General features: G+C 53.6%; 2 protein-coding genes and 1 long non-coding RNA gene across 3 annotated transcripts in view; 1 reads left to right on the top strand and 2 right to left on the bottom strand.

Annotated features, from left to right (window-relative positions):
* Cul9 (cullin 9) overlaps window positions 1-3,015 on the bottom strand; it is a 35,185-nt gene extending 32,170 nt beyond the window's left edge. Inside the window, exons 1-2 of the mRNA XM_013516908.1 lie at window positions 2,901-3,015; window positions 398-1,001 (exon numbers count right to left, since the gene is read on the bottom strand). Coding sequence (XP_013372362.1) covers window positions 398-992 — 595 coding nt within the window. The 5' untranslated portion in view covers window positions 993-1,001; window positions 2,901-3,015. The remainder of the gene's footprint in view (window positions 1-397; window positions 1,002-2,900) is intronic.
* A 691-nt stretch (window positions 3,016-3,706) lies between these two features.
* Window positions 3,707-12,466, bottom strand: Srf (serum response factor (c-fos serum response element-binding transcription factor); the record flags this gene model as incomplete). Its single annotated transcript, XM_013516907.1, is given in 7 exon segments — window positions 3,707-6,050; window positions 6,195-6,271; window positions 6,931-7,122; window positions 7,983-8,102; window positions 8,573-8,834; window positions 10,591-10,857; window positions 12,309-12,466. Coding segments are annotated over 7 exon segments (1,172 nt in total), but the record flags the coding sequence as incomplete, so codon positions are not given.
* Window positions 8,841-11,617, top strand: LOC106149103. The gene is made up of 2 exons (XR_001235066.1): window positions 8,841-10,179; window positions 10,964-11,617. It is a non-coding gene; the product is annotated as an uncharacterized LOC106149103 (long non-coding RNA).

Raw genomic sequence — 12,466 nt, 5'->3', positions numbered from 1 at the left:
GTGGTACACGCCTATAATCCCAGCACTCGGGAGGCTGAGGCAAGAGGATCACTATGACTTCAAGGCCAACCTGGGCTACAAAGTGAGTTCAAAGCCAACCTGGACTGCACTGTGAAATTCTGTCTCAAAAAGACAAAAACAACAAAAAGCGAAAGAACTGTAAATCTGCCCTATTCTCTTCCCTCTGTCACTGCACTGAGAATGGATAGATACATCAGGTGCTACCATTTTATCCTGTTTATCTATGTATAATAACCTATTAATCTGTTCCTTTGCAGTGAACTGATAGTTATCAAGTTCTAAGTGTTCTTAAAGAGCTAGAAACTCTCTCTTTCTTTCTTATTCCTCTGAGCCCCATGCTCTACAATGCCTTCCTTCTTCCCCGGCTGTCTCTTACCAGCATCGTGGGCTGCCAGAGCCTGTAGCATCTTGCCCGCACTCCGGCGGATTTGAGGCTCGGGATTGCACAGCATGTGCATGAGCAGGTCCAGGGCTCTTGTCTCCCTGAAGACCCTGGTGAGGGGCCCAATGCTGGCATAGGCACTGAGCACATGGATGGTATGAAGCACTGCAGCTGTGAGGCTTGAGGTCCCACCTTCTGCCAGCTGCCTGGCAGCCCTGTGTACCAGCGCCCGCACATCAGCTTCCATCTCTCCAACTGCTACTTCATCCAGGCCTCCTGGGTCACGGAGAAAGCTCCCTGAACCCCCAGCTGGTTCGTGCTGAGGTCCCTTAGACAGTGCCCACTCACCTAACAGCATGGGGCAGTTAGCGTAGACCTCTGGGGCCGACAGCCACATCAGGATGTGTTCTGTTTTGCCTTCCTCCACACCCACTTTGTCCACTTCCCCATACTTCAAGATACTCCATCGGATCAGGTATTCAGGACACCCATCATGCCCAGGTCGCTGGCGAATGAGTTCCTTAGGATATGCCTGCAGCTGGGGTCCCAAAGGGACCATGAGGTCCCCAACACGTCGCTCCCCTACCATCCTGACCTCCTGGAATACACAAGGGAGGGATAAGACAGGATGGCAAAATAAAAATTAAACAAAAATAAAACAACACCCAGAAGACAATGTGAGAAAAGAAAAAGACTACATAGGCAGAATCTTGGAATCCAGATAAGATGGGTGGTGACTGCTAAACTGTACGGTAGAATTTAGAGGCTAAACAGAGAAGACCAAAAATAAGATGGGAGAAATAGCTAAACTTGAGGGGTTTGTTTTTTTGAGAGTGTCTCACTATGTACCTCAGGCTGGCCTTGAACTCATTATGTAGTCCAAGCTGGCCTCAAACATGTGCTTATCCTCCTGTCTCAGCCTCCCGAGTGCCAGGACTACAGGTGTGTGCCACCATGTGTGGTGACTGAGATTTATAAGGCAAGAAATGCAGTGAAACTAAGCAGGTGAAATGAAGGGCTTCAGACATAGACGAAGTTACAGAGAGAAATGAGAAGAGTAATAGGCAAAATAATAATACTCAAAGTGACAGCCAAGCAGACCAGTCTGGGCAGAACAGCAGGCTAGATGACGGTTTCAAATCAGGACTCCAAAAAATGACGTGGACAAAGGGCAGCAGCATGTGAGATACTGGGGCCAGAAGATGAGGAAAAGTAGGTTTGGAGAGGAGCAGGACTAGGAGCTATCAAGGACAGAGCGAAGCTGGAACGTATATATAAAGAGGTGAGCCATGGCAGATATAGAGAATGGAGAAGAAAGGAGGTGGAGACACAGGACAGACAACTGGATGGGAAAAGTGCATGAGAATCTTATGAAAGGGAGAGTGGCCCAGGGACCAGGTGAATTCTGGAAGAAAAAGACCAAATCCTACCCTGTACTTACCGTGTACGTATGTTTAAGGGTGTAGGTTAGGTAGATGCAGACAGAGGTAGTACTTATGGGGTTGAGGATAGGGAACGAAGTTAGGAAAGAAGTAAAGTAGTATAGATTTCAAGAGTAACATAACCATGGCTCAATTCTGGCTCTTTTACTATCTACAAAGTTGAGGGCTGGGGATTTAGCTCAGCGGCACAGCGCCTGCCTGGCAAGCGCAAGGTCGTGAGTTCGATTCCCGGTACTGGAAAAAAAAAAACAAAACCCTATCTACACAGTTGAAGAAGGTGCTTAATCTCTGAGCCTGTTTCCTCCCTGAAAAAGGTAACAGTATTTCTATCTACCTCATAAAGTTGTCATAAAATCACGTATGCAATGCAATTTGAACAGCATCTACCACATAAGTGCTCAGTAAATATAATCTACTATTAATCAAACGTTATTCTTAGATGGTAGCCGCAGCCACCAGATAAATGGAAAGTTATAAACCCAATTATAACTGTGAGTAGGACGATCAGGAAAAGATACGTGTAATATGAAACAGTGCGGGAGGAACAGGACGGAAGGTAAAGCAGGTGAAGAAATGGGACGCACGTCGGGGTACAGGGGTAGAAGGCAAGCAGGAGTGAAGACAGGAAAGATGTGGACCTCGAAGGGGGCAGGGGATCACCCGGGGTGGGGGACGGGCGGGGAGGTACCTAGTGACAGAGCAATGAACAACTCATCAGCTTCGCGCAAAATAAACCAACAGCGGCGGGGGCGGGGGCGGGGGTCTTGACACGCAGAGGTAGGCTGCGGTGTGGAAGTGAGTCGTGGGAACTGAGCCTACCACACAACAGGACGAGGCCGGGGTTCCCAGACCAGAGAGACCGGGAAGGAGGCCGCGCCAGCCGTGGGAACGCGCTTGGGGGGCGGGGTAAGGGTGAGGGGCGGTCCGGAGGCTGACCGGACCCAGAGAATCTCAGCGAGCAAGACCTAGTTCCCTTCGTCAGCCCACGGAGAGGGGCTACGGGATCGGGCAGAGGTCGGGGAAGGGAGTGGGCTGGCGCAGAACTATACTCTCACCTCCCACTGCCGGGCTAGGCCCTCGCGGGGACCGCTGTCCCGGTCCCGCCTCCTCAGCAGCTCTCTTCCGGGTCACACAGCGCGCGCACGCGGGGCCTGGAGTCTATGGGTCCCAATGCGGCCCACGCCGTTCGCGACCGAGCGGCGCGCGCATGGAGCATGCGCCCTGGCGCCGAGGGTGGGGGAGCGTGGGGGGCGGTGCGCTGCAGGGGCCCCGGAATGCGGTGGCGTGGTTCCACTCTGCTGTAGGCTGTCCTTTAAATCTAGGACACTGTGAAGCACCCTCTACTCTGGGTCCACCTTCCTCATCCATCAACAGATTGTCTGTCCATGAGTTTCCCAGACCCGTCCGCAATACTTTGGGTTAGTTGTGCCACTTTGCCTATTAATTAAAATTGGTTAGCCAGGCATGGTGGCGCATGCCTGTAATGCCAGCACCCTGGGAGGCTGAGGCCAGCCTGGGCAATTTAGTGAAACCCTGTCTCAAAAAGAAAAAAACAAGGCTGGGAATATAGCTCATTGTGCAGGCGTGGGTTCAATTTCCTGTTACGCCCCCCTCCTCCAAAGGTTGCTCAACTTTGTTTGGTCCAAGCTCCTAGCAAAACCATGCATAGGGAGAAATCCCCCATTCTAACCGCCCCACACACAAACATTAAGACTTAAGGGAATTCAGCAGCCAGAAGTTCCCCTTAACATTTGTTTTCATCAAACTAAGCCAGACTTGCTTCTTGGAGCAGTGTTTCAGGGTTTGTTTAATGTTTATCCCATCCTCCTTAGGCAGAAAAACAAAGCCAAAGACCCCACAATCTGTGCACAAAAATGATACATTTATTGAAAGAGTATTTTTTTTTTAATACAAAAGAAAGCTCTGTACATAGGACTGTGACCATGTCCACCATTCCTGGGTCAGCATCCCAGGGAAAGTAGAAACCACTGACACACACCCCCTACATTCACACACACACATACACACCCACTCAGGCACACACACAACACACACACACATACCCCAGAGCCATCGAGGAAGGAAAACACCAAGGGTCGCTGCACTTGTAAATGCCACCTCGTCCCTGACACGCATGCCCTCCCAAGGCCCTGTTCACACGACACACATTATAAGCACTTTGCCTGACTCACTCACTGGGTCTGTCTGCTGTGGGAAGGAGAGGAATTCATCAGCATCTCCTCTCCTGGGTAGGGGAGCAGGGTGTGAGTGGTGGTGGAGTGAAACAAGAGCAGAGCAAAGGGGCTGGGCAGTTACAGACCTGAGTCCCGAGCTCCCCAGCTCTGGCCCTGATTTGCCATGCCCCGGCCTTAAAAGCCACCCTGAAACCCCAGCTATCTCCAGGAGAAAGCCCAGAAAGGTGACTTCCATCTTGGCACCCCAGACTGGGGCAAAACAACCACTGGGTAGAGGTTAGGGGGTTCGCAACGTGGGCAGATCATCCCCTTGATAACTAGGCTGTGCGTAGAATCTCTCCCCACCCTTCACCTGATCAGAGGCAGGCTTGTTCTGACTGACTGAAGGCGTTGGAAGGGTTAAGAAAGGTCTGCTCCAGCTGCTGCCCCGGTTTTGAAAAAGCCCCTTTCTGGACACAGGCGGTGAAGGTGGGCTGTGACACAGGGTAAAAGTCCCTCCCCCATGCCAGCCCACCCTCAAGATCTACCCCAGGGGGGCAGGGGTGTGGGGCATGGCCCCTGTACAAATTACATAAATACTGAGGTTACACTTAGAAAAATAAAGTCATTTTCTTCAAGGCTTTTTGTCTTAATTTAAAAAAGTTACAGTAGCTGCTCACTCCCTGGGAGAGCTGCCCATTTCTGGCTCCCTATTCCCCTGCACTCAGCCCAAGAGCCGCTCCCACTCATGACCCCCATTCCTGCCTCTGCCCCCCTCCCAGACCCCACCCTGCTCACTGCAACTTGGGCCCCAGGCAGCTGTGGGCCTGGGGGAGGGAGCACAAGGTTGCAATGCCCATGCGTGTGGCACAAATGAAGTCAGTTGCCTCTGCCTGACACCCTCCCGCGCCCACCCCTACATTTGGTCTCCCTCTTCCCTCTCTCTAGCAACAGCCCTAAAGGGCAAAAAGAGGCCCAGAGCTGTGGGTGACCCTCCCCACCCCACTGAGGCATGGCCTGAGGGCCCCTTCCCCAGCTCTCTCCTGGCAACAACCCAGGATAGGGCCATCCCAGAATCTCCCCCCCACACTGGAGGACCCCAACCTCATGGGGTGGCTCTGTCCCCAGGAGCCCTGCCAGTTCTGGGGAGCCCAAAGGCTCCCCAGGGAAGGGGAGTTTGGGCAGAGAGGGGGACGAGAAAAACGCCATAAAAAAAAGTTAAATATTTTAAAAATATATATTTATAGATTTGTTTTCACTTCGTCTCCTCAAATAAAAAGTTCAAAATCAACTTTAAAGCAGCTGGGAGGAGAGAGGGGAAGACGAGGGGTAAGAAGGGAACACTGGTGGTTCCCTCCAACCCAAGTGCCCCTGGAGGTCCTCAGGGCACAGCAAGGCAGGGCGGCGGCCCCAGGAACCCGCCCTGCGCAGGCCCAGCTGCTCAGGAGCTGAAGGGGCAGAGGGTGGCATGGGGGCACCCCGGCTCCCCTGCTGGCTCCCTGAGGAGGTTAGGCCTCTTGTGAGCCAGCCTGTGGCAGACACAGTGCTGACCTGGGGTCAGCAAGGAGGCTGGAGAGAGAGCCCAGACTACCTCCTGGGGAGGGGGAGGGACACGGTGCCCAGCCCCACAGAAGGCCTGTGAGTGGGAAGGGGGCACCGTCCCGTTGGGTAAGCTAATATTCATGGCAAACATCGAGCCAAGCTGGCAAGGGGAGTCTGAGGGGGGGAGGCAGGAGGGAGGGTGCGGGAGGACAGGTGGAGGGCAGGCAGGCCCATTTCTTTGGCTGGAGTGAGAGGGCATAGTCCTGTGGCTGCCCGCTCCTCCACCCCGCCTCCCTCCTGCGCCCGTCAACATATGTGTAAAGAAAACGTGAAAAGGCAACAATAAATAAGTGGTGCCGTCCCTTGGGCCGTCTGTCCAGGGCGGCGGGCGGATCATTCACTCTTGGTGCTGTGGGCGGCGTCCAGGTTCACCACCTGCAGCTCGGTGAGGTTGCTGCTGCTCCCGGCCTGCTGCCCTATCACAGCCATCTGGTGGGGAGGGGGCAGTAAACTGGAGGCAGGTGCAGAAAAACCAGGGGGCCCTGGGGCTTCTGGCTTAGGCCAGGTGGTAATGGATCCCCCCAAGTCCTGATGACGTAGCCATGGGATGGGGTGAGAGGGCCCCCCATCTACCTGGTGAAGCTGTACTGCAGACACAGGGATCTGTACTGTCCCAGAGGGTGCCGTCAGAAATACCTGTGGGACACCACCTGCATGGGGAACACAGGAAAGGCTCATTCAGAAGGACTCCCAAATGCTGGACCCCCAAAGGCTGGGGGCAGTAATAAATGCACAAGTGACAGGGAAGGCTCAGATGAGTGTCTAAGTGGAGGATTGTGTGTGTGTGTGTGTATCTGTGTACACGTGGAAGGAATGCATGTGGCCCTGTGGAAATCAGTATGAATATTCCTCAAAAAACAAAATAGAAATTCCATTCAACCCAGCCATTCCTCTTCCAGGTGTCTAGAGTTATTAAAGCCATCACATTACAGTGATACAGACACACCCATGCTTACAGAAGCCCAACTCATACAATAGCTAAATCTTGGAAGAGGTCTATATTTCTACCGACAAATGAAGGGATAAAGAAAAGGTGGTATATACACACAATGGAGTACTACTCTGCCATAAAGGATAAACTTGATCATTTGTAGAAAAATGGATGCCCCTTAAGACCATAATGTTAAGTGAAATAAATCAGACACACAAGCGTAAATACTGCATGGTTTCTCTTATACGAAAAACCCAAAGCATAAATAAAAAGCAAAATAAAAGAGAGATAATAGGAAGCAGAGAGATAGAGCTTTAGTAAAAGATACGTGTATTGGAGGAAATAGTTCTCCCTTCTGCAGCCCTGCCCTCCTCTCACCTTGTTCCTGGACCTGGCTGTGGGACACCTGCATGGTAGATGGCGCCTGGGAGAAGGCATTGAGCACGGTGAGGCTGCCATCAGCCAGGCCCGAGGTGGGGGCATACATCACCGCATGGGGACTGGGGTACATCATGTGGCCACCCACAGTTGTGGGCACGGACGATGTCATGATGGTGGCAGGCAACGTCACTGGAAAACAGACACATGTCAGGGAGCAAGACACTGGTCCCTACTGATGGCCTCATCCCACCCCATGTCCCACTCAGAAGCTTGACAAGACTGTTCCTCTTCTTAAACTCACACCCAACAAACCTGGCTTTTAAACAAGCACTGCTTGAAAGTTAGTGTGCGTATAGTTACCTTGCTAAAATGCAGATTCTAATTGAATAGGTTTGGGGTAACAGGAGTCTGCATTACCACAAGCCCTTAGGAATGCTGGTGTTCCCAGTCCCTAGACCACACTTTATATAAAAGGTTGGAATAACAACAACTTAAAAGTATTTTTTTTTCTTTTTGAGACAGAGTCTCACGATATAGTCCAGACTGGCCTTGAACTCACTATGTAGCCCTGGCAGCCACGGAACTTGCGGCAATCCTCCTGCCTCGGCTTCCCGAGTGCTGGGATTACAGGCATGCGCCACCACAACTGGCCAAAGTAATTTTGAAAGTGTGTCATCATTTCTGAAATGACCACCTGAGGGGAATTATAGCTACTATAAACCCACAACTCTCTCACACAGGGAGACAACTGCTGGGTAAGACCTTTCAGGTAACTAACCAGGTGTTGTATCTCTGGACAAATAAATTCTCAGGTAAGGAAGAGATGGCTTCAGCGGCCCCTAATTTCCTCCTGGAATCCTTAGCTCCACTGCAGGGTACCATTCAAAATCCCTCCATCCTCATGTGACTTTCCCATAAGGATTAGGCCAAAAGCCTTAGACTCTAAGAAATTCTCTAACCTCAGGTATAGGAGGGGTCTGCTAGACACCTACTGCTAAGCCTCAGGAGGTGGGGGGAAAGGCAGGGAAGGTGACAGGGCTGAGTTTTACCTGTCCCGCTGGAGGAGGTCTGCGTGAGGTCTGTGCTGCTGTCGCGAGAGGGAGACGCTTGCTGTGGGGCCTGGTGTACCTGAATGGCCTGCACTGGGACCTGCTGGGCTACTGCCCCACCTATGAGACACAGAATCTTCCTTGGGCTCTGTCTTACCCAATGTCCACCTGCACCAGACACACTCGAACACCCCAGTCCCAAGGTCTGGCACACCCATCTCCAACTCCCATCACCATCTTTCTGGGAGCCAAGCAGGTCCAACGCTCTTCTCCAGCGGCTTCCTGACTCCTTTGGGGTCTCTGACTAACCCAGAAGCTGGCAGTGACCCAGCAAGAACATGACAGGAAAGCAGCTGAATGTCTACTGTGCCACTGGAATGGAGGGCTGGCTGGACAAGGCCAGAACACACAGTTAAACTTAATGCCAAGGACTGCGGGGCTCTCACCGGCAGGAGGTCACCTTCCCAGGGGACATAAGAGGCTTCTTAGGCTCTAAACCCGTTCACCCTCCTCTGAGCAGGGAAAGCAGTTCTCCTGGCGCTACCCATTGTGAGACCCACTCAGCATGCCCAAATGGCCCCATGACTCACCAGGCATGAGGGTGAAGCTGGTAGGCAGCTGCATGAGGCCCCCAGAGGAGACAGGACCGCTGCCTGTACTCTTCAGCACAGTGCCATTGGCACTGCTGACAGCGCTGGGGCTGACGCTAGCAGACACTGGTGCCAGGTAGTTGGTGATGGGGAAGGAAGGGCCGCTGCTGACTTGCATGGTGGTAGAGGTGCTGGGTGCTGTTTGGATGGTGGAGGTGGTACCCGGCAGGTTGGTGACTGTGAACGCTGGCTTCAATGTGTCCTATGCTCAGAGTAAAGATGGAGCAGTGAGGCTCTCCCAGACCCTGCCCTGCAGAAGCCTTATGTGGACTGATAGCCCACATTAAAACCAGTGTGCTTTAATACAAAGGTCAGCTCCACTGTTTATCCACTGCCTGACCTTTGGGCACATTACGGTGCTGCTAAGCTTCATTTCCTACCTCTAAAAGGATAGGGGCGTGCAAGTGTAGTGTAGCTCAGGGGTAGAGCGCTTGCCTAGCATGTCTGAGGCCATGGGTTCAATCCCCAGCACCACAAAATACATAAATACATAAAAGGATAATACCTACTCCACAGACTGTTAGGAAGACAGGTTAACATGCGTAAAAGCATTTTGAGAATAGCACCTGGCACATAACAAGACCAAAATGAGTATGTGCTGCTCTTACAATGATGATGATTATGATAGCCGTGATAATCATGATGACTACCACTGTCATAATAATTCACTGAGTTCTCTGGCCCAGTGAACTGTGGGATCACACCTAGGGCCTGTTCCAGCTGTGTCAATGGCCATCTGTGTGACCCTGAGAAAATTACTTCCTCTTTCTTAGCCTCAGGTTTCCTCTTCTTTAAATAGGAGGGAGAGCTGAGCTACTATGTTCTCTCAAAGAGTTCTCCAGTTCCGGTCTGTCAACTTGCTGGTAGACTCTGAGAGTTGTCCAGGGAACTAAGGGTTTGAGAGAGATCTTAGAAGTTTGGCAATGAAACACTGTTTGTCAAACGCTTAAGACAAACTGCCAAGGAACTTACTCTTTCACCAAAAAATTTTTTTTTCTTTTTTCTTTTTTGTGGTGCTGGGGATTGAAACCAGAGCTTTGTGCATGCAAGGCAAGAGCTCTACCACTGAGTCACATCCCCAGCCCCCAATTCACCAGAATTTCCTGCAAATGAATGAGCCCTACTGCTACCAGAGCGTGAAAATAATAGTTAACAAGCAGAACGGGGCCTGGTGCATTGACTCTTTAGGAAGGCTCTGTTCTTAGAAGGGAGAAGAAACCATGAGCTCAAGACCAAGACACCAGGCTCTGATCTGAACCCTAGTGGGATTCAACAGCTAGGGGTGGGTCAGCGCCGGATGTTTCCGAAGCAGCTAGGCTTAAGGCCCCTGATTGGCGGAGGCGTTGCTAAGGCAAACAGTGCTGCTTCCTCCCATTGGCCAGTCAGTTAAGGGCGGAAGGTGGAGCTCTTGCGACAGTGAGGAGGAAGCCTCACCCCCTCTCCTTACCGGGAAAAGGAAGAGGGAGGCGTAACTAGGGCCGGCATCCCTAGCAGCAGGCAGGCCACTGCACACTTAACACCGGAGGGGCAGCCGTCTGGCTAGTAAGGTAGTCCTCCCACCCAGGCAGCTAGCCCGCCCGCCAACAGTGCCGCGTTCCCAGGACCCCAGCCTCCCCTCCTACTCCCCGGCGACCTACCCCGTCGGGAGGGCAGGGCTAAACTACACCCCCGCCCCAGCGGGGAGACAGCTGGCGGGAGGAATGCAAAGGCCCTGCCAGGCCGGCGGGCGGGAGGCCGGCGTGGAGCCCGAGCCGGCCTTATATGGGCACGGAGGCCGCCCGCTTATCTAGAGGGCCGGCCTCCCATCGGGCATGGATTTTGGACACCTGTCCCCTAGGATAAGGGGCACCAACCCGGCTCCACTCCACATCGGTGGGCACCTGTCTACCTGCAGTGGGCCAGGGAGGGAAAGGGACCCCCTTCCCTCCTCTCCTCTCACCTAGGGGACACAAACACACCTTAGTCTCCCCACTGCTGTCAGATTCTGACACCTGATAGGTGAGATCGGTCTCTTCGAAGCCAGTGGCACTCATTCTCTGGTCTGTGGTGGGGTCAGAGCGGGGCGGAGAGTCTGGCGAGTTGAGGCAGGTCTGAATCAGTGCCTTGCCGGTGTCACTGGTGATCATGGGCTGCAGTTTGCGGGTGGCAAAGGTATACACGTGGCCTGTCTCACTGGCCACCAGCAACAGCACCTGTGTCCCTGTCAGCGTGGACAGCTCATAGGCCTGGGGGTGGGGAGGGAGATGGGCAGGTCAGTACAAAGCAGGAAGGAGGAGAACTAACCTATATGGTGATCTCCAGCCCCACTCCCATAATGACCTTCGTCTCTAGGGACTCTAGCAAGGTTGATGCCATCAGGATATCTGAAGGTAGCTGGGAGCAGGAAAACTATCCATGCTTGTTCTTGGAGGAACAGCCCCACCAATTGCAGGTACCCCAAGCAAGCCATCACTGGCGCCCAGGCCAAAGTATGTAACATTAGGGTACACGACTGGCTCCCAATACAGCCTGGTACCTGCAGCCTCTGAGACCCACTTGCTTTTCACTCTAGAGGGACAAGGCTGGATCCCTGCCACACCCGTGATTCACACATCACATTAACGGTAAGGGACCATGTACGCTGCAAACTGTCCCATATGTCTTCCCAGAAAGTGCACAAGCCCTAACCTGCTGTCATTAACTCCTGCTGCCCTGCAACGCTATACAGTCCCTTTATTCCTGCTTTATCTTGGAAAGGAGAGGAAAGGAAAAGAGAGCTCTCCTTCATGAACCACCTTCCCCCACAACCTTCTGACTGATGATCAAGTGACAAGGGATACTGATACAGTGTCTGGAGCTATGGCAGATGGGAGCTAGATTAGCACCAAATACCCTCCCGTGAGCCCAGGAAGGGGACGCCGGAGACACCATCCTCACTCGCAACAGCGTTCCACAGCTCACCTTGGGTTTCTCTCGATGGGACAAATAAAAACACCCGCCAGCGTTCCCAAGGCTGTCGCCTCTTGCTTCCCAGTAACTCTGTTTCCATCCCTTCCCCTCTCTACCTTCTGTGTTCCGCGACGACTTTCCTCACTTTCCCCTGGAGAACTGGCCAGCAAAGAAGAAATTCCCGGGCACCTCTACAAACCTGTCTGACTCCCACCCCCAGCCAAACTCCCTGCAGAGATTTTCCCTACAGTTGGAAACCCCGCCCGGCCCCAAGGCAGGCAGTTCTGCAGCCGGTCCTGCCCGGAGTATGAGGTTTCCAGTGAGAGCAACGGAAGACACATGGGCCAGGGCGGGACTTGGTCCCCGCTGGCTGCCGAGGCAGGTCAGCCCTCCTACTCCCTCACCTGGTCCCTAACCTGCTCTCCCCTTCCTGGCTGCGCTACTCTCCCAGCTGCCCACGTTCCTCCCACACAGACAGCTCCAGCCTCACCTCCACACCTTCTCTCCTGTCCCCGCTCTCCCTTACCATTCTCCGGCACTGGCACCGGGGCGAACCGACCGCGGACCCTGTCTCGTGGCGCGCACTCCTCTGCGCTCCGCAGGGGCCCCTCGCTCCACGCGCGGTCACTCCCACCTCTCCCGGACATCCGCGGCATCCCCTTCCCGCGGGCCTCCCGGGCGGCAGCCGTCCCCTCCCACACCTCCACCGCGGCGCCCCCCTGTAGCACCCGCCCCCGGCCGCCGGTACCTTCTTCATGATGCCCGTCTTCCTCTTGCTGAAGGTCGTGTAGCGCCGCAGCTTGTTGTCGATGAACTCCATCTTGATCTTCACGCGGCCCCGGGTCTTCTTGCCGGGCTTGGCCCCGCTCACCGCGCCGCTCACCGGCCCGTAGCCCCCCGCGGCCG

The sequence above is a fragment of the Chinchilla lanigera genome, unplaced genomic scaffold (assembly GCF_000276665.1).
Source record: "Chinchilla lanigera isolate Chin_1 unplaced genomic scaffold, ChiLan1.0 scaffold00036, whole genome shotgun sequence".
NCBI classification, from domain to species: domain Eukaryota; kingdom Metazoa; phylum Chordata; class Mammalia; order Rodentia; family Chinchillidae; genus Chinchilla; species Chinchilla lanigera.
This window is presented reverse-complemented; position numbering and strand designations above follow the sequence as displayed.